This window comes from Leucoraja erinacea, chromosome 5 (genome assembly GCF_028641065.1).
Source record: "Leucoraja erinacea ecotype New England chromosome 5, Leri_hhj_1, whole genome shotgun sequence".
Classification (NCBI taxonomy): domain Eukaryota; kingdom Metazoa; phylum Chordata; class Chondrichthyes; order Rajiformes; family Rajidae; genus Leucoraja; species Leucoraja erinaceus.
Window position 1 is genome coordinate 65,455,880 of NC_073381.1, and position 22,302 is coordinate 65,478,181.

Below are 22,302 nucleotides of genomic sequence, written 5' to 3' on the forward strand. Positions count from 1 at the left end.
TGTATATCCATCTGCCTATCAAAAAGTATTTTATATGTCTCTATTGCACTTGCCTCCATCACCACACCTAGCTGTGTGTTCCACACACTCACCACCCTCTGAGTAAAAAACTTGTCCTGCACATCACCTTTAAACTTGTCCCTCTCACCTAAAGCTATGCCCTCTCGTATTTGATATTTCCTTCAAAAAGGAAAAAGATTCAAACTGTCTACTTTTCAGACTCTTCATAGAGCCAGAGTCATAGAGCTTGGAGACAGACCCTTCAGCCCAACTTGCCCGAACCAACAATAATTCATCAATCGGGTCTCCCCTCAACTTCTGGCACTTCATAAGAAACAGTATTTCCTTTGATCACCACTCCTTTCCTTCTTCCTACTTTAAGCGGCAGGGTGCGCAGTGGTAGAGTTGCTGCCTTACAACATCAGAGACCCGGGTCTGATCCTGACTGTGATGGGTGCTGTCTGCACGGAATTTGTATGTTCTTTCTGTGGCCACGTGGGTTTCCTTCGTGTGCTCCGGTTTTCTCCCACACTCCAAAGACGAGTTAATTGTAGGTTAATTGGCTTCGGTATAATATGTAAATTGTCCCTAGAGTGTAATATAATGCTAGTATATGGGGATCACTGGTCGGCGTGGACATGGTAGGCTGAAGAGCTTGTTTCCGCACTGTATCTCTAAAACTAAAACAAAAAAAAAACGAAAATTCTAAAACTTAAAAAAAGCTAAATTTCTAAAGGGCCTGTCCCACTTACACGACCTTTACAGGTGACTGCTGGCACCCGTGATAGGTTGCCAAAATTTCCAACATGTTGAAAATTCAGCGGCGACCAGAAAGACTCTACGACTCTTTAGAGACCTCTAATGACCATAGGAGACCTCTCACATCCATACAGGCGACCCCTGGCGACGTGTTGCGGGAGACCTCTAATGACCATAGGAGACCTCTCACATCCATACAGGCAACTCCTGGCGACATGTCGCGGGAGACCTCTAATGACCATTGGAGACCTCTCACAACCATGCAGGCTGTATGGCCGAGAGAGGGCTGCTATAGTCATGAGAGGTCTCCAAAGCGTTGTAGCATCTTTCTGTTCGCCGCTGGATTTTGAAAATTTCGGTGTCCTATGACGGGTGCTGGCAGTCGCCTGTAACGGTCGCGTAAGTGGGACAGGCTCTCTTAGTTCACTTTAAAGACCATATTTCTGAAATGTTGTTTCTATTTCTCTCCCTAGAGAGGGCACCTAAACTTCTAAAGGGGGTGTCCCACTGCTGTGACCTAATCTGCGAGTTTAGAAGAGTTTGCCCTCGACTCAAACTCGCAGCATGGTCGACACGAGGTCCTAGGAGGTCCTATGAGGTTATTGGAACTCTCCTTCATGCTCGAGGGAAGTTCCCGAATACTTGTGGCCTCAGCTAGGTCGCGGAACATTTTTCAGCATGTTGAAAATTTTTCCGCGAGTAAATTTCGCCGGTATTTCCCCCTCCCCTCCCTCCTCTCTCCCCCTCTCTCCCCAGGATGTACCGTACACTGTTACCTTCCTCTTCATCACGGCTGTGAGTTTCAGACAGTGTTACCCCGCTTTCCCTGGCCTCCGCCTTTGCGATGTGTGTGTGTGTGCGGTCGGTCGATCAGCTCGCGGTTTCAACGCTAACGGTCGATCCAGCTCGAGGTTTTCCAGGCGAGTGCCCTCGAGCTTGAAGGTCGAAGACACTCTTCTTAACTCGCGGATTAGGTCGCTGCTGTGGGACAGCCCCTTTAGTATTTTCCACATGTTCTGGTTTTATTTCAGATTCCTATCACCTGCTTACTGCTTCACAGGATCAGGCCAATTTTGGTGGCTGTTATATTCTAAATCATAACAAACCAAAGTACTTTAATACTATCTACCATAAGCAGCACCTAATGAATGACTGATGATTTTATGTTGAAACTTAATTATCAAGAGACAATTAGACCAAATTAAGTTATTGTTATTCCAGAAAGCAGGTTTCATTACGGAACTTTCCTCATTAGGCATCTTCATCCTTTACCTCATTCTCAATCTCCCTTGAGATATTTTAAATGCTAGAATTATCCTCTTTAAATTTAAATGCATATTTTAGAAATGTTTGCATATATGGCGATATTTTTCATTGTTTTGCACAGTATGATCCTCCTCAAACTTTATGCAGCCAAATCATATTTAGAAATATTAAAACCCAATCCTCACGACATTGCAATCAACTCTCTTCAGGCTTAGCTTATTGTAAAGGAAGCAATGTGAAAGATGTAAGTGAAGTGAAAGCTGACTGTTTAGCCTGGAGACGTATTCCATAAATGCAAAAGCAAATTGTAACATCACAGATACCACACTAAATCATGTTTAATTCAGCATTACTAAAGGAAAATCTATTCGTTGAGAATTAAATTATAAATATTAGGAAAGGTTTTGAATTGAGTTTCACTGCATCTGTTTTTCAGGAATGCAAAATGGAGCAAAAGGGAATAATTTAAGGGGGCTCTGCCCCGTGGCCCACAAAGACACAGCCCATATCTATAAAAACGGGTTATTTTTCAGGGGTCTCCCCCAACAAGGACTGACAAATTTGATTAAACATCTTCCCATAGGAAAAAAAATCCCATGTTCTCTACCCAACCAAACTAAACATTGTTTCCCATCTTGAATAATTTTACAATAAATAGGCAAATGTTTACAGACAATGTACAAAATGTCTGAGAAGCTTTTTTTAATAGAGATAGAGCACAGAAACGGGCCCTTCAGCCACTGAGTCCGCACCGACCAGCGATCCCCGCACATTAATAATAACCTAAACAAACCAGGGACAATTTACACTTATACCAAGCCAATTAACCTACAAACCTTACGTCTTTGGAATGTGGGAGGAAACCAAAGACATCTGAGAAAACCCACAAGATCACGGGGAGAAGGTACAAACTCCATACAGACAGCATCTATAGTCAGGATCAAACGCGGGTCTACTGGCCCTGTAAGTCAGCAACACTACCACTGCGCCACCGTGCCTCATTCATTCTCAGTGCCGCTATTCTCCCAGGTTGTTTATAGCGGTAACCAGATCAATAACTGAAACCACACGATAAGCCGAGAGGATGGAAATATGGTTGACCACACCCAAATCTGCGTACTCGGCTGACTTTTCGTCTTTATTTCCTAATTTTTCAACGTATTCACCAGTAATTACCCTATCCATGGTTCATGCTGACATCTTTCTCAACTTTCAATCCCTTTACGTCTATTTTTCTATCTCTCTTTCCTGGGTGACAACTTTGTTTTCCTCTCAGCTCTCCTGCAATGATAATGTAATACCGCTACATGGACAGGGGTGAATTCTCATTAACCCATGATTTATCATCAACAGAATATTTTGCTTTTTGCCTGTAAAGGACATTCTGATTGGCTTTTACTGTTGATCCCCTGTGTTAAACATAGTTGAAATGTGCACAGTGGCCCATGCATGTGAGGATGCATAAAAATTCTGTTGTTTTGCTTGATTACCTTTGGAGATCAGGGAATATTTATGTGGAATTTGCTCTCTGATGATTCAGAAGCCAGAATAAATTCCATGATGACGTACATGATAGATTCATGGGAGAAAAGACCATGTCTGGACTACAGCATACGGTTTTGGTCTCTTTATGTTAAGAGGCAATGTAGTCAAAGTTAATTGGATTTAGAATTGTTTAGGTTAATTATTGTCAAGTGTAGAGAGCTACAGTGAAATGATTTCTTTTGTGTGCTATCCAAACAGATCAGATAATCCTATACATAAAAAGAATCAAGTGAAACATATATAAATAGATAGAGCAAAGGGGAAGATAAATACTGGAGCATATAGTTCTTAGCATTGTAGCGCAACAGTTCCATTTGTAGTCCAATGTCCAAAATGGGGTAGAGGTGAATCTAACAGTGCCTTAGCTTATAGAAGGAATGTTCAGAAGCCTGATAAAAGAGGGGGGGAAAGCTTTACCGGAGTGTGGTGGATTCCCAAGAAGAGTGGATTGGCCTATGAAGCACGTTGGTGCACAATAGGTTAGCACATTTGAGTCTGAGGAAAGGTCGTGGCCTGAAATGTCACCTATCCATGTTCTCCAGAGAAACTACCTAACCCGCTGACTTACTTTAGCATTTCTGTCTTTTTTTGTAGACCAGCATCTGCAGTTCCTTATGTCTAACACATTTGAGAGTTAGGAATAATGTGAGGTAATCCTACGGGAGTTTTGTAAGGTAAAATGAGAGGAGGAGCCATCTTGGGGAACGGCTGCTAACCAGCAGCCGTCCGTTTAATTCATTTTTTATTTAAGTTTTTAGTAAGTCTTGTGCTTCGTCTGTTGGAGAAATTGACTTTTTAATGTGGGGGGAAAGGGGGTAATTATACTTCTAGGTCCCTACCTGGTCGGTGAGGCAGCCTTTTCTCCAGGCTGCCCCGTCGACCTGTCCTCGTGGCCTACCAGTGGGCTTGGAGCGCCGTTTCCTGGCGGGGACCGCCCAGCACCTCGGCTTCGTTGGCGGCACAGCGCTGGAGCGCTATCGCAGAGCGGAGCGGGCGATGCCTTGCCTGGGTCGCCATGCTGGATCGACGCGCTGGAGCTCCGGTGAGCTGTGACCGCCGAGATCAACACCTCCGGGCTGCGGGTCTGCGGAGTGGAGCGGGCGGCGCCGACTCTAACATCGGGAGCCTGGGAGCTCCAACCCGGCGCGGCCTTGTCGGCTTCGGAAGCCGCGGTCCCCAGCTAGGAAGCGGCCGTTCCAGGTGGCCCAGCCGCTGTGAGGACTCTCCTGACGCCGGGGCAACTCCACCCGGCCAGAACGGCCAGGAACATCGGGCCTCCGTAGAGGCAATAGCGGTGGCCTCAATAGGCCTGACTTTGGGTGAACTGGGGATGGGGACTGGACATTGTGCCTTCCCCCACAGTGGTATCCACTGTGGGGGGATGATTTTTTTGTGTGTAAGTTAATATGTTAGTCTGTGTCCAAGATGGCTGTCGGAAGGGAGAGTGGACGCTGGCGCGCTTTAGCTGCCGCTGCTCTCTCTTCACATTGTGTTTTTTTGATTTTTTGTCTTTGGAGCGATTTCTGTCTTTAATTTGTGTATTGGTGATGTCCTTATTATTTATTTTACTCCGACTATATGTTTTTTTTCTCTTCTGTTAATTTCTGTAAGGTGGCCTTGAGACTTTGAAAGGCGCCCGAAAATAAATTATTATTATTATTATTATTATTATTAAAATATCTGGGAATATTTTGTCTGGTAGGAAGTCTACAATGAGGTAGCATATCTCAAGATAAAAGATTAGGGGAATTTCCTCTCTCACTGAATATGAATCATTGTAAGTTTCTGCCCATACGTGTTAATGCTGGATCATTAACCATCTTCAATGCCAAAATAATTTTGTTGGAATATAAAGGCTTTGGGGTGCAGGCAGGAAAATAAGAGTCGAGGATTAAATAGATCTGTCACAGCAGCCTAGATGAGTAGCTGCGATGCACTTTGTGCATGGTACACATTGTGGGCCAGTAGTGGAGGGAATAAATAATTGTGCACTGTTAGTAGACGGTATATCAATCTTTCTCCCAGAATGTATCATGGTTTTTGACTGTTACAGCTGTACTCGTCCAGGTAAATGGATAATCGTGCATCACAATCCTGACTTGAAGATGATGAAATGGCTCTGGGGTGTCAGGAGATGAATCACTTACTACCATATCAATATGTATCTAGTTGTATTGGTTGAATTTCTGATCAATGGTGATCCATAGGACATTGATGAAGGGGATTCAGTTCTGGTAATGACACTGAATGTCAAGAATATGTGTTGAGACTCTCTTGTTGAATATAGTATTGATACGAATATGATATCCCATTTATCAACCTGTGTCTAAATCTTGTTATGTATAGACAAAGACGGCTTCATTTTCTGAAGTGTTGCTAAGCAGTCAAATATTGTGGATTCATCAGCAAAAATGTCCACTTTGTGTGTTATGGTGGAATATGGTCAATCATGACCAGTCATTAGACACAAAGTGCTGGAGTAACTCAGCAGGTCAGGCAGCATCTCTGGAGAGAAGGAATGGGTGACGTTTCGGGTCAAGAGATGCTGCCTGACCCGCTGAGTTACTCCAGCATTTTGTGTCTACCTTCGATTTAAACCAGCATTTGCAGTTCTTTCCTATACACAAAAGCTTTAGAATTAGTTTAGCCAATGGGAACCCCCCCACCCCCCAAACGTCCAAGAGCTGTGGTGATTGGCCTTCACCAGCCAAGACCATCTTCCCTTATATGTATGATTCTAACCATCACAGTGTTTTTGCTCAGATGTACTTTAGCTTCAGTTTTACAATGCCACATTCAGTCAAATGCTGCCTTGATATAAAGGACTCCTTGGTGAATACCAAAGATAAGAAAATGTTCAATATCTCCCCCATCTCTTTTGGCTCTGCAGATAGCTGTCCACTCTGACTCTCTAATGGACCACTTTTATCCCTTGTTATCCTTTTGCTATTAATATAGCTGTAGAAACCCTTTGGATTTACTTTCACCTTACTTGCCAAAGCAACCTCATATCTTCTTTTAGCTTTTCTAATTTCTTTCTTAAGATTCTTTTCACATTCTTTATACTCCTCAAGCACCTCATTTACTCCATGCTGCCTATAATTATTGTAGATCTCTCTCTTTTTCCAAACCGTGTCCACTTTCCCTTGAAAACCATGGCTCTTTCCAATTTTTACTATTTCCTTTCAACCGAACAGGGACATAAAGATTCTGTACTCTTAAAATTTCCCCTTTAAATGTCCTCCATTTCTCTTCCACATCTTTCCCATACAACAAACTGTCCGAATTTACTCCTTTTAAATCCTTTCGCATCTCCTCAAAGTTAGCCTTTCTCCAATCAAAAATCTCAACCCTAGGTCCAGTTCTGACCCTCTCCATAATTAAATTGAAACTAATGGTATTGTGATCACTGGTCCCGAACAGTTCCCCAATGCATACCTCTGCCACCTGACCCGTCTCATTTCCTAACAGGAGGTCCAGCACCGCCCCTTCTCTAGTAGGTACTTCTATGTATTGCTGCAAAAAACTATCCTGCACACATTTTACAAACTCCAACCCATCCAGCCCATTTACAGAATGTGTTTCCCAGTCTATGTGTGAAAATTGAAATCTCCCACAATCACTACCTTGTGCTTACTACTAATATCTGCAATCTCCTTACATATTTGCTCTTCCAATTCTCGCTCCCCATTTGGCAGTCTATAATACACCCCTATAAGTGTTGCTACCCGTTTCCCATTTCTCAGTTCCACCCAAATAGCCTCCCTGGATGAGCCCTCTAATCTATCCTGCCAAAGCACTGCTGTAATATCTTCCCTGATAAGCAAAGCAACATTCGCCTCCAGTCAGGACCAAACAACAAAGAGAACCATTTTTTCAGCCAATTTGAGATGAATTTCTGCAGTTTAATGTTCATGGCAGTATCTGGCTTTACATCGAACTTCAGTTGTTCTCTTGTTGGCAAGCATCGTGCATGATGTTTCATTAAGTTGGTCAGAGTAAACGTTCTATAAATGTTAAATGCCGATACTGATTTGAAGTGCCAATGCTGCAGCAGTGTGTACACAATATATTATAGCATCATACATTTAAAAATGCATTGAAGTAGAGAACTCTGGCATGTACAAACATGCATTAAAATGCTACTGAAATGAAGATCTAGTTGGGCCACATCTAGAGGATTGTATTAAGCTTTAGGCACAGCGTCGTTAAAAGGTTATTTATTGCAACCACATTGTCACATTTTTCTGAGGGAAAGAAGTCCAGAACAAAGAGGCATATTCTTAAATTCAGAGCTGCTTAATATGCCTTCATGCAAGGGGTAATGGAAATATGGAACAGTGATCCTAAAGTGTTGTTGAAGTAGGTAATTTGAAAATATGTTTAACCTAAAGTTTGTTTAGATTTTATTGGTACAGAGCAACAGTGCCATTAAATTACAAGTCAGGCATGGCAGAGCAGGTATGAGTGTCCAAACCTCCCATCTTTCACAGTGAAAACAGAATTCAACCCGATTTCTCCCTGAACAAACTAGTCATTTGTTGCTGGCTGCCAAGATAAAAGTGTTTCTATGACTGAGAATAAAATAATTGCCTTTCTGTGAATTATTCTCCTTTAAATAGTCATAGTGATACAGTGTGGAAACAGGCCCTTCGACCCAACTTGCCCACACCAGCCAACATGTTCCAGCTACACTAGTCCCACCTGCCCGCATTCGGTCCATATCCCTCCAAATCTGTCCTATCCATGTTCCTGTCCAACTTTTTATTAAACGTTGGGATAGTCCCAGCCTCAACTACCTCCTCTGGCAGTTTGTTTCATACACCCACCACCCTTTGTGTGGGTAGGTTACCCCTCAGATTCCTATTAAATATTTTCCCCTTCACCTTGAACTGTGGACCAGAGGACATAGGTTTATCTACTCTGAGTAAGAGACTGTGCATCTACCCCATCTCTTCCTCTCATGATTTTATACACCTCTATAAGATCACCCCTCATCCTCATGCGTTCCAGGGAATAGATTCCTGGCCTACTCAACTTCTCCCTATATCTCAGATCCTCTAGTCCCTGGCAACACCTTCGTAAATCTTCTCTAAACCCTTTCCAGCTTGAGAATCTATGCTGCCTGCATAATTTAGCACCCCAACGTAACAAGGAGCTCTGAAATGATAACCTGGATAAGGTGGCAGCTGTGTAAATGGGTAAGTCCTGGACAAATAGAAGAAATTAGGATTTATCTATTCACAGTGGGACAACACCTCAAAATGGTAGCTAACAATACTTCTTCTGAACAACAAAGTAGCATTTCAAAAGAGATTTGTTTTTATGGCTGCTGTTTTTAAAGTTCAGATTGTCACACACAAGTAAGTACACCATGATTGAATAAATCACTTTGTTTCAACTATGAAGAATACTTTGTGCGGGATGGTCGATGAGTTAGCAGTTAGGTAGCAGGATGACATTGGGTGATGTCAAGGTTTGTGAGGAATTGAGGCTGCACTCTTCCTACCAAGTAGGGATTTTTCCATCATCTTGGGTCAGGTTGCCCCGAGACCTACTCACCATTACGGACTCACTCCATCGTACTGAACACTTCCCCACTGCAGGAGCTGGCCTTAAATGGCCCTCATCTTCTACCCCAGGTATGTTTGGACAGGAGGTACTGCTGGTGGTGAATTCAGAAATCATGTTCCAGTTCAATTTAGGCCATTAAATAATTTTTTTAAAAAAACAGGAGATGCTGGGCATGCTCAGCAAGCCAGGCAGCATCTACAGAGTGAGGAATAGTTAATATTTCAAGTCAATGACCATTCGATGAAAGGTCATTAGTCTGAAACTTTAACTTTGTTTCTCCATCCATAGCATAGATACATATAGACAATCGTTTCTTGACCTCACCGTCTCCATCACAGGAGATAGACTATCAATTGACATCTATCATAAACCTGACTTCCACAACTATCTATCCCACCCTGCTTCCTTTAAAGACTATCACCTACTCTCAATTCTTCTTTCTACGCTGCATCTACACCCAAGATGAAGTGTTACATACATTTTAGATGTCCTCATTCTTTAAGGAATGGGGGATTCCCTCTTACATCATAGATGAGGCACTCATTAGGGTCTCCTCGATATCCCACAGCTCTGCCCTTGCTCTCCCTCCCCCCAGTTGCAACAGGGACAGAATCCCCCTTGTCCTCACTGAGGCAGAGTTTCACTTGCACCTCCCCCAACATCATCTTCTGTATCCACTATTTCAGGTGTGAACTCCTATATATCAGTGAGACCAAGCGCAGGCTCACCGATTGTTTCGCTGAACACCTCTGCTCAGTCCGCCTAAACCTACCTGATCTCCTGGTTACAAAACACTTTAACTCCTCCTCCTATTCCCAAACTGACCTTTCAGTCCTGGGCCTCCTCCATTGTCAGAGTAAGGCCCAGTGCAAATTGGAGGAACAACACCTTATATCTTATATCACCTTGGGCAGCTTTTCCCCCAGCAGTATGAATATTGACTTCTCTAACTTCAAGTAACCCTTGCTCTCTCCCCCTTTCCAGTTCGCTGACCAGTCTGACTGTCCTCGACTATGTTTTATCTTTGTTTTTTTTGTTGTTACCTTCTCCTGGCTAACAATGATCTATTCTACATTTTCCTTGATACCGTCCCCCTTTGTCTCAATTTCACACCATACGCTTCCTTATCTCTGTATCTCCCTCTGCCCTGATTCAGTCTGAAGAACGGTCTCAACCCAAAACATCACCCATTCCTTCTATCTAGACACTGCCTGTCCCACTGAGTTACAACCAAATTGTGTCTATCTTTTGTTTTTCTCCTTGCATTCCAGTCAACTCCACTTCTCCCCAATTCTCCTGCCACCCACATAAGTAGTAATTTTAGCAACATATTGTACTGCTCTGGCATGTGAGAGGAAGCCAGAGCACCAGAGAGAAACCTCTGATCAAAGGGAGAACGAGTATTTCTAACTTTTGTTTTTATTTCAGATTTCAAGCATCTTCAGTTTTTTTTACTTAGACTCATTTACACTCTGCATCTGCTACCATAACATAATTCTCACAAGGTAATTTTTACATGTAGCAAAACAAATGTATTCACCGCAATTCAGTATTTACATATTCTCATTCTAAATTTGTTTTTATCTTTTCTCTCATCTTTCTTGGTCTTTTCCTACTCTCTCTAATGCTTTCCCATCTTTTGTCCACCTACTTCTGTTTCCCCGTGTTACATGCTGCCAAATTATTTTAGCACTAATCTTTTGATAGGGCATCACGGTGGTGCAGCAGTAGAGTTGCTGCCTTGTAGCGCCAGAGACCTGGATTCGATCCTGGCTGTATGGAGACAGGTGCTGTCTGTATAGAGTTTGAATGTTCTCCCGGTGACCTGCGTGGGTTTTCTCCTGGTGCTCCGGTTTCCTCCCACATTCCAAAGACAACAGGTTTGTAGGCTAATTAGTTTGGTAAAATTGTAAATTGTCCCTAGTGTGTGCAGGATAGCGTTAGTGTGCAGGGATTGCTGGATGGTGCGGACTCGGTGGGCCGAAGTTCCTGTTTCCATGCAACATCTCTAAATGAAACTAAACATGGAATGAATCAAATTGGCTGAATACTAATGATGGCAGAAACCTAAGAAGGATGTCGAGGTGGATTATCCACCTGACACCTTAGACAAAAGGTAGCTGCAATTGTTTCATTGTTGCTCTTTATATGACCGACATGTTCATGATTAACTGTGGCAGGGATATGGAGTTTTAATCTCATCTATTATTGTTAGAATGATTATCTACGTCAACTGTATGCTCCTTTTCCTGACTTAAAAGCCTGTGGCCTGTTCTACTATGCATGCATGCATGGATCTACCCCTCTCTCCACTCTTCTGCAACTAGTGCCATTTTTCCAAGCTTGACAGTCATGTGAGAGTTAAATCTGTGACATTATGAGGTTATATAATGGCAGAATAAAATATATTTCCATTGATAGCTCAAAGCACATGATGGACCCTCCATTTTTAATTGTCAACACTGCTTTGAATCTATGCCATTTAGTCGAATGTGAGAGACGTATCACCATAGAGAATGACCTTGGGGTGAAGTTGGTACTTTATCTCGTCAAGAAATCATGCTTGAATAATCTTCTGGAATTTTTTGAGGATGTGACTAGGAAAATGGACAAGGGAGAGCCAGTGGGCAAAGTTAATTCCCGGGATGGCATTTGATAAGTTCCCACAAAGGAGATTAGTGGGAAAAGTTAGAACACATGATATTGGGGGTAGAGTGCTGACATGGATAGAAAATTGGCTGGCAGACAGGAAACAAAGAGTAGGGATTAACAGGTCCCTTTCAGAATGGCAGGCAGTGACTCATGGGGAACCACAAATCTCGGTGCTGGGACCGCAGCTATTTACAATATACATTAATGATTTAGATGAAGGGATTAAAAGTAACATTAGCAAATTTGCAGATGACACAAAACTGGGTGGCAGTGTGAACTGTGAGGAGGATGCTATGAGGATGCAGGGTGACTTGGACAGGTTGGGTGAGTGGGAAGATGCATGGCAGATGCAGTTTAATGTGGATAAATGTGAGGTTATCCACTTTGGTGGCAAAAACAGAAAGGCAGATTATTATTTGATGGTGTCAAGTTGGGAAAAGGGGAAGTACAATGAGATCTGGGGGTCCTTGTTCTTCAGTCACTGAAAGTAAGCATGCAGGTAAAGCAGGCAGTGAAGAAATGTTCGCCTTCATAGCAAGAGGAGTTGAGTATAGGAGCAAAGAGGTCCTTCTGCAGTTGTACAGGGCCCTAGTGAGACCACACCTGGAGTATTGTGTACAGTTTTGCCCTCCAAATTTCAGGAAGGACATTCTTGCTATTCAGGGAGCAGCATAGGTTCACAAAGTTAATTCCCAGCATGGCTGGACTGTCATATGTTGATAGAATGGAGCTTGTATACTCTGGAATTTTGAAGGATGAGCGGGTTCTTATTGAAACATATAGGATTATTAAGGGTTTGGACACGTTAGGAGCAGGAAACATCTTCCCGATGTTGTGGAGTCCAGAACCAGGGGCCACAGTTTTAGAATAAGGTTTAAGCCATTTAGAAAGATGAGGAAAAACTTTTCACACAGAGGGTAGTGAATCTGTGGAATTCTCTACCTCAGAAGGCAGTGGAGGTTAATTCTCTGGATGCTTTCATAGAAACATAGAAAATAGGTGGAGTAGGCCATTCGGCCCTTCGAGTCTGCACCGCCATTCAATATGATCATGGCTGATCATCCAACTCAGTATCCTGTACCTGCCTTCTCTCCATATCCCCTGATCCCTTTATCCACAAGGGCCACATCTAACTCCCTCTTAAATGTAGCCAATGAACTGGCTTCAACTAACTTCTGTGGCAGAGAATTCCAGAGATTCACCACTCTCTGTGTGAAAAATGTTTTCCTCATCTCGGTCCTAAAAGATTTCCCCCTTAATCTTAAACTGTGACCCCTTGTTCTGGACTTCCCCAACATCGGAAACAATCTTCCTGCATCTAGCCTGTCCAACCCCTTAAGAATTTTGTAAGTTTCTATTAGATCCCCCCCTCAATCTTCTAAATTCTAGCGAGTACAAACCGAGTCTATCCAGTCTTTCTTCATATGAAAGTCCTGACATCCCAGGAATCAGTCTGGTGAACCTTCTCTGTACTCCCTCTATGGCAAGAACGTATTTTCTCAGATTAGGAGACCAAAACTGTATGCAATACTCCAGGTGTGGTCTCACCAAGACCCTGTACAACTGCAAGAGAGTCATATGTTGAGGGTCTCACCAAGACCCTGTACAACTTTCAAGAGAGTGTTAGATGGAACTCTTCAAGATAGCGGAGTCAGGGGATGTGGGGAGAAGGCAGGAACGGGGTACTGATTGCAGATGATCAGCCATGATCACAGCTGGCTCAAAGGGCCGAATGGCCTAATCTTGCACCTATTGTCGATTGTCTATTGTCTAACTGGTGCCTAGGATGATATGTCCAATTTTATTTTCAATCTCTTCCGATATAACAATTTACAGGCAAGTGAATGCCTTGATAGCCATTTAGAATCCAGTTATCTCGATGAACATCATTGTCATAATTACTGAAAATGCATATTTTTATTGTATTTTATTTAATTAACTGAATTTAAATCCCTTGGCTGCTGTGATGTCTGAACTCATGTCTTAGATTGTTAATCCAGACCTCTCGATTACTGATCTAATAATAACTACCACAGCCGTTCCCTTCAGATTCACTGCTGTGATTGATGATGATTTTAACAATTTCAATTATTAAATGTTACGTAATACAATTGCTGCTTTTATGTCAGAACGTGAATATGTGCATTTCCAGGATTTCACATATACGTCATTTTAATTCAATTATTTGTACTTTTGATATTCTTCCTCATAAGGAATTGTAATCGTAGTGCAATACTAAACTAAACTAATAGCTGGCTAAGTGAATACGTTGTGATACACCCTTGACAAAAGTGAGAGTCATCATCAGCTATGATACCTTGTTTATTGCCTAAATCCCTGCTTGGAACACCTTCCACAAACTCACGTCCAAATATCCTTGCTGCAAGGCATAACATGATCACAAAATCAATGCTTGTGTCATGTCCGAGTGTTCTCATTTGAGCACTAACTTTGCTCCATATCACCTTTAAAATTCCCATCTTTATCTCCACTTCAAATTTCTCTGTGTTAATTCCATCCCCTATACCGCCTTCATCTTCTGGTTTAGAGGGTTTCATCCTATATTAGCCTCTGAATCTGCATTATAAATTCCTTTATGTGGATCTAACAGCTTAAGAAAGGATAGGTGACATGTAAACCCCTAAATTCACAAGCCATCCATAACTTCCATAACTTTGTACATCCATGTAAAAACTCCTGCACATAATCATGACCTTCCCTTTAATCTTCTTAAATCACAAGTTCTTTATTATCAATCATGGTCAAGATCATCCCTGATCACTTCCTTGTAATGCTCAGTACTCACACCCCTCTGCTGCTTATAATTCCACCTTCTTCTGCATCCCCAAAAATAACTCTTACCTTAGTCACATGCAATGGCAATTTCAAACTTGCTAACATCGTGCTTTTAGTCCACTACTCTCCATGAATGATTTACGGAAACAGAGCTGACATTGATGTCTTTGTCTCCACACAAACATCCCTTCTTTTCCGAAAAGATCCATCTCTTTTTCTGTCGCATGAAAGTTTTAATCACACAGTTCCTTTCTTAGCCTTCATACTACCTTTTATTGTGTACCATTTCCCCCGGTCTAGAATCTACCATCATTAATCAGTTCCTAACGCTTTTGTCCTTATAAATACATAGTCATGCAGCATGAAAACAGGCCTTTCAGTCCAACTAGCCAATGCTGACCAACATGCCCCATCTTCAATAGTCCCACCTGCCTACGTATTGCTCATTTCCCTCTAAACATATCCTATCCATGTATCTGTCTAAATGTTTCTTAAACATTGTGATAGTACCTGCCTCAACTATAGTAGCTGCCTCAACTTGTTCAGGAAGGAGTTATTTCCCTGAGGCATGTCTGGTGCAGGTTTTTGGTGTGCATGTAAACTGACAAGCACAAACTTGTCGTCTTCTGCTGGAATTTGCAAATTGGTCTTCGATTTTGTTGTACAATTCTGACTCGAATGTGCAGGTACAAATGAACACATTGTGCAGTGCAGATATTCCAGCTATTTTCACCGGATATTAATGAAATCATTGAAGCCGCACAGAATAAGAACAGAAGTTTTAATGTTTCGTTAAAAGATCAAAGATTTTAAAGCAGGTCCACAGTAATAGTTCTGTTTAACAGTTTATGCAAAGGGCTCTAACCAATCCAGCTGGATTCCTTGTCCTGTCTAATGTCAACCTTCTTCCCCCCATCCCGTCCCATCCCGAGAACATCTCCAAATGGCTGTTAGTGGAAGGTAATAACCATCTCACCATTCCATAAACAGAATTTCAGTTACCCTTTGGTGAATCCTAACATAAACAATATCTGCAGTTAGTCCCAAACAATGGATTTGTTAAACCAAGTGTCCTCCTCCTGTGCTCTATGTGTAAGAAGGAAATGCGATGCTGATTTAAACCGAAGATTGACACAAAAAGCTGGAGCATCTCAGCGGGACAGGCAGCATCTCTGGAGAGAAGGAATGGGTAACATTTCAGATCGAGCCCCTTCTTCAGACTAGTTAGGGATATGGGAAACGAGAGATATAAACAGTGATGTGGAGAGCTAAAGAACCATGAATGAAAGATATGCAAAAAAGTAACGATAATAAAGGAAACAGGCCATTGTAAGCTGTTTGTTGGGTGAAAATGAGAAGCTAGTGTGACTTGGGTGGGGGAAGAATAGAGAGAGAGGGAATGCCGGGGCAACCTGAAGTGAGAGAAATCAATATCGATACCACTGGGCTGTAAGCTGCCCAAGTGAAATATATGCTGTTCCTCCAATTTGCATTTAGCCTCACTCTGACAATGGAGGAGACCGAAGTCTGAAAGGTCTGTGTAGGAATGGGACGAAGATTTTTTTGCATATCCTTTATCATCATTATGTAAAAATCACTCTTGACACCTTCCATTTACATTATCGACTGAACAATAAACAAAGTACACTAAACTAAAACAGTTGAAATAAGTTCCAACTGATCTAGAATAAAGCAGTTAAAAATAGCTCCACAGAGCACTTGAATCAGATAGCAACAGTCTAAACAAAACAGTCATCTTCTTTCACAAAGCTTTCCAATATAGTATTCAGGCAATTGCATTAAGAAGTTGGTAAAATGGATAAAGACTCTGAAAATACAGTAGACAAACTGAATACAAGAAATGTAATTAGCATCCTAAAGATTACAGATAATCATGAAGTTAAACATCAAAATACCATTTGTAATGCCATTAATATAGGAATGTTACCTCCCACTACTGAAAGCACCTACACTAAGTGCTTCCTCAAGAAGGTAATACCTACCAATGATTCCACCTTCCGGGCCATGCCCTCTTCTCACTGAAATAATTGGGCAGGAAGTACAGAAGCCTGTGGTTGCACATCACCAGGTTCAGAGATAGCTACCAGGTTTGTTATGAAGTATCAGCACGGAACAATATGGACCACCTCTTGCACTATCATGGACTTGCCTTTTCTCTTAAATCTGTTTTGCACCATAGAGTCATAGAATCATAGAGTGATACAGTGTGAAAACAGGCCCTTCAGCCCAACTTGCCCATACCGGCCAACATGTCCCAACTACACTAGACCCACCTGCCTGCATTTGGTCTATATCCCTCCAACCCCGTCCTATCCATGTCTAAATGTATCTTAAATGTTGGGATAGTCGCAGCCTCAATGACCTCCTCCAGCAGCTTGTTCCATATGCCCACCATCCTTTGTGTGAAAATGTTACCCCTCAGATTCCTATTAAATCTTTTTTCCTTCACTTTAAACCTATGTTCTCTGGTTCACCTACTCTGTGTTAAAGACTCTGTGCATCTACTCTGTGCACCAATGTTTTTTTTGGCCCGGATGTTTTCCTTTTTACTATCTTGCAGAATTTTATGTGAAATGTATGTATGAGTTATGTTTATTGTGTGACTCTATGTGCCTGGGAAACTGCTTGCAAGCAGGGTTTTCAATGTATCTATACCTCACTGTACTTATGCATATGACAATAAACTTGGCTTAATGTGCCAAGGCACTTCATGAATAAGTGCACTAACATAAATGTTAAGTGAGAAAGCGAGAGTTTAACAGACTGAATAAAATCTTGGTTGAAAGGCCATACTACGATACGATTTATAAAGAAAGCACAACAATGGAATGATGAAAAGGGCCACTTTCATAACAATGTAGAAGTGAACTAGGAATCTCCATGACACTGAAAACCAAGGGGTTTTTATTCAAAATAGGTCAACTTTGTCCACTTTACATGCCTTATCTTCCACTTTCATTTTCACTCATCTTATGGTTCAAGTAAGTTTCCTAACACCTCATTTTATTTAACATTATCAGCATATTATTTTATCTCGTCTTCCTTTGTATGCTTATTGGATATATTATGTGCCACAACTCTTTTGTAACATGTTCTGGGAGAAGCAGCTGTTCCTGAACCCATTGGACAGTGGCTTTCCCCATAATTACGATCCTAATTTTGGATTCGTAAATCCCCAACAAAAAGTAAATCGTCTGTTGGGGCCACACTTCAATCTTCTCTTCATTGGAAACATTACACTGTTCAGTATTTATTTGACAGTTCTAATTTCTGCATCCAGCCTCTAAAAAACAATCTGGCAAGTTCTCCATTTATCTCATGTTATAGAATATAGACGAATCCGAATTTGAACGCAAAAACGCTTCCCAACGAGTCACTGCTAATGTGCTCCATATAAGAAATTTTCAACGATTTTCATAACATTTCATAACATTTTTCCTCCGATTTGAGGCAGAGGGCTTATAAAAAGAGGATGTGACTTGCTACAGGCTTATCAATTGTGGCTTCCTCAACGGCTCAACAGAACTATTCACTCAGGGTTGTTGCATCTATGTGCCAAAAATGTCAACCTATATGCATAACGAATATTGAGCGCATGGAACTATATAACATGTCTTGGATCCTAAACTTCACTTGTATCTGCATGACGCCACAAACCTACCGAAAATTACGTTGAGCTGGAAAATCGTAATGAAATGGATATTTAAAATTGCCACGGATATTAACTTTCCAGTAAAACGGCGCCAAGCTCTTTTGCGATTCCTTAACTATTTTCTAAACGAAACACTGGGAAGGCAAGCGCAGGCCCGTCAAAACACGACAGACAAAACAAACCACCCACCTATAGTTGTGATCACAGTGATGGCGAAATAGAAAGAGCCGGCAAATCTCCACTGGACTCCTGCTTGATGCGGCTTGAGTTTCAAGACCACCAGCTCCAGTTCTTCGTATTTCTTCTCGCTCAGGTTGTATTTGCTCATGAGCTCGAACCTCCTTTCATCCAAGTTCTTCTTCTCCGAGGTCTCCTGCTTGGACTCCAGGGCATCGAAGACGGCGGCTCCGACCAGCAGGTAGGTGAAGGTGCAGACAATGAGGGCGAGAGTCCGCACATTCTGGCGCTTCATGGCGCCGCTCCGCCAGCCGCTGGACTCATGATGCGCCGCACAAGGGTGGAGGGTGCGGGGAGAGCAGCAACCCACACCCTTCAACGCGCGGAGCTCTCTTTCAGTACCGCCGAGCCCCGTCGCCACGCCCACCCTGTTCCCGCTGTCGGCTCTTCCTGGCCATATTAGGGGAGGAGAGTTGGGGGAGAGGGAGGCAGAGGAGGGGAGGAGGGTTTCTTGGCGATACAAGAGCTGACGCACGCCACGGCAAGTGTACAAAAGCCTCGCATCCTCAGCTGCACCTTACTCCGAAATGCACATACATCGAAGGGAAGTTGATGGGTTACTTTTGGAGTTGGAAGCTAATAAATTGATCTTAAAAAAAAAAAAATCCGCAACCTCCTCCTCCCCCACTCGAAGCCCCTTCTGAAACAGTCGCTCTCGAATAGGAATTCACACGCACAGTGAATGCCGCAAAGGTTTACACCGCTGGGATGAAATATTTGCATTCGTTTCCTGGGCGAGACGTAAACTCGGTTTCATTCTGTCAGTATTCTGATGTATTCGAAATTCGTGATCCCAGCAATGTGAGCGATTAGTCAATAAACACCACATTATCATATGCGAAGGCAGTCATTAGTCAAAGGTGATAAAAAGGCCATCGGTGTGTTTATTGTTTCCGCTCACACTTGCTCGCGTATCTGAACTATCGTAGTGGCTGGTGTCTGGAAGCGGACACGGCACGCTTCCAGCTATCCTTCAGCACTACTTCCTCGGGTGCTCACCAAACAACAACATCCGAGGCTCTGGCTGTGGGTTCCTTAGGTTTAGGTATCGTTAAGCTTCACTCAACTAACAATGGTGAAGAAAATTGCAGGATGATAAAGTATACAATGGGTTTTCATATTGATGCCAGTTCCCCACAGTGTGCTTTTTTTAAGCATTATTCGCTAGTTTTTATGCAGGACTCGTTGTTTAATCGCTTGGACGTGAACTGCAGATTAAATTCTTATTGATCTTGGCCAGTATTTTTGATGACACCTAATACAAGCGTACATGCACTCATATGTCGAGAGCTTCAATCGACATTTTACAGGAATATATAAAGTTATCTGGTAGGAGAGGAGCGGGGACGTATTGAACAATAAACAAGGAATTTGATACAGTGCAGGTAGCGTTATCTCGCTTGCTTTCGGTCTCATCTGAGCCAAAGCAAGTGCCTTCTTTCAACTGAAGGTCGGGCGAATTTCAGATGTTTTCCACAGTTTTATCGTTCCTGCGGCTATCCCTTCCCCCACTCGAACGAGAACATCTGTTAAATGCTATTCTCCTTTCATTTATTCTGTTTTGAAGCACACTAACTTCTTCACCCAGAGAGTTGTGAATCTGTGGAATTCTCTGCCACAAAAGGCAGTGGAGGCCAAAATTCACTGGCTATTTTCAAGAGAGAGTTAGATCTACGTAGCTCTCAGGGCTTAGGGAATCAAGGAATATGGGGGAAAAGCATGAACAGGGTACTTAGTTTAGATGATCATATTGAACAGCGGTGCTGGCTCGAAGGGCCGAATGGCCTACTCGTGCACCTATTTTTCTATGTTTCTAATATGGTCTGCATTGTCTAATTTAGAACATGCAAAAATAAAATCTTATTATAAATTACAATTTGATAAAGAAATGGAAACACGTTTAACAAAGTCAATAAAACGCTGCTGGGTATTATTGGGGGGAGGGGGGGGGGTATCTATAGAGGTAACATTTCACTTGCTGTTGCTTTGTCAGTCCGATTGTAAACAGAGACTCAAATCTCCTCAACCCCCCCCCCATAAAAGGCTAACATTGTCAAAGCCCATTAAGCAATCCTGATATTGGAGCAGAGTTTACCAATCATGCGTTTTTTTCAAATATGCCGCATTTCAAAATCAAGAAGTCATTGTCAAGGATGGTATTGCCCATTGTTGACATCCCTTGAGAAGGTAATGGTGAGCCAACTTCCTGAACTGCTGTGAAGGCAATCCGACAACATTGCTGCAAGAGAAATCCAGAATTTAGACTCTATAGCCTTAAACAGTGATCCAATTTCAAGTAAAAAATAGCACAATAAGGAAAGTTATAGGTGGTAGTGTTCCCATTTGTCTGTCATCTTTGCCCTTTTTTGTGTGATAGGTATTGTTATTATGGGAGGTGCTCCTGGAATAGCCATGGTGGGCAATTGCAGTGCATTTCTAGTTAGTAAGCATTGCAGCCATGATGCATCAATGGTGGACATGAAGGGTTACGATGGATGGGGTATTGTCTTGGGTCCCAATGGTCGAGACACAACAGGGACAAATGTAAAGTTGTATATAGCATTATGACTGCATCTATCTTTAACCCCAGGGACTACATTTACATAAATACATACTGGGCTTGGCGGTGGAGTCCACACAGACAATTTTTGGGGTAATTTAATAGTTCTAAGTATCTGTAACAACCTAAAATGCATATAAATAGTTACATATCAAATAAAGTGAAGTAATTACATTTAAAAAAAAATTACCTTCCTCGTTCTCCTCTAATTACAATAAAACTTAATGGGTTCTCAGATATGTACCTGTACTCAAGAGGAAAATTCCTAGCATGAATAACAGGGAACTTTAGCCAGACTGAGCTACATGCTAGATTGCATGTGAAGTACAGGCATTTAGTGATCTGACAGATCCATGGCATATCTGTCAGTAAGATGAGAACTTCCATATTTAGAAGCACATGCATTGAAGACATGGAGAAGTGTCTTTTGAATGTCTAAATTATGGTCATTCCCTTGAGAACTATCATTATTAGGCATTAAAGTCTGACCCTAGGAGTTGTTAGATTTTCCAGAAGGACTGCACATAGAGATCTAGGTTATTTCAATTCTCCGTTCTCCTTCACAAGGGAAATAGACTTTCTGCTTCAACATTATTTTTCTTTTCAGTTCTCTAACCTTTAATCTAATTTGACTGATTTTTTTGTCTAATTTTAAGTTATTTCTGGGAGCAGCCTCCCTGATTTATAAAATCATGCGCACTAGACTAACGAAACAAATACTTTAAAAAAATACTCAATACTATAAAAGGAAGTATTCTTCTTTAATTACGCCTGAGAACCTAACATTACTCAAGTTCAGTGATGAAATGAAAACTGAGCTCTCTAACCTCACCACACAGCTGCAGATTTCCAGGAATTGCTGAACTAGGATTTCATAAACAAAACTACAGTGAAGTTCGAAGTCTTAAAATATTTACCAGCTCTGCCCTTTCTCTCCCTGTTGAGCTCTAGACTGTTATGTGCTTTTTACTAGCCTCTACTTTGGCAATTAATAGCATTCAGCAACTCCACAACATAATAGCAATGTTGCTTCCATAATTTGTCTGAGCAAGGCCAAAACACCTTGTGTCCGATCTGCTGTGGTAGCATGACTACAGAGTTGATACTGGGGATATCTGCTTCTGAACCCAAAATTCATATACTGGGTCAGAGGAAAAATATCTAATTTCCACACTAGCGCTTTGCGTCATATTTAGATTTTCTGATAGTGCCTGAGTTGAGGTTCTGCCCCATAGGTCCC

The 22,302-nt window shown here is 42.0% G+C and overlaps 1 protein-coding gene across 3 annotated transcripts in view; it reads right to left on the bottom strand.

Moving 5' to 3' along the window:
* Positions 1-19,168, bottom strand: part of kcnk3a (potassium channel, subfamily K, member 3a) — a 76,163-nt gene extending 56,995 nt beyond the window's left edge. The window contains exon 1 of one of the 3 annotated variants that reach the window (XM_055635820.1): positions 18,455-19,168. In XM_055635820.1, coding sequence (XP_055491795.1) covers positions 18,455-18,737 — 283 coding nt within the window. In that variant the 5' untranslated portion in view covers positions 18,738-19,168. The remainder of the gene's footprint in view (positions 1-18,454) is intronic. The other 2 variants (XM_055635822.1, XM_055635821.1) reach the window with 2 other exon arrangements.
* Positions 19,169-22,302: the final 3,134 nt, after the last annotated feature.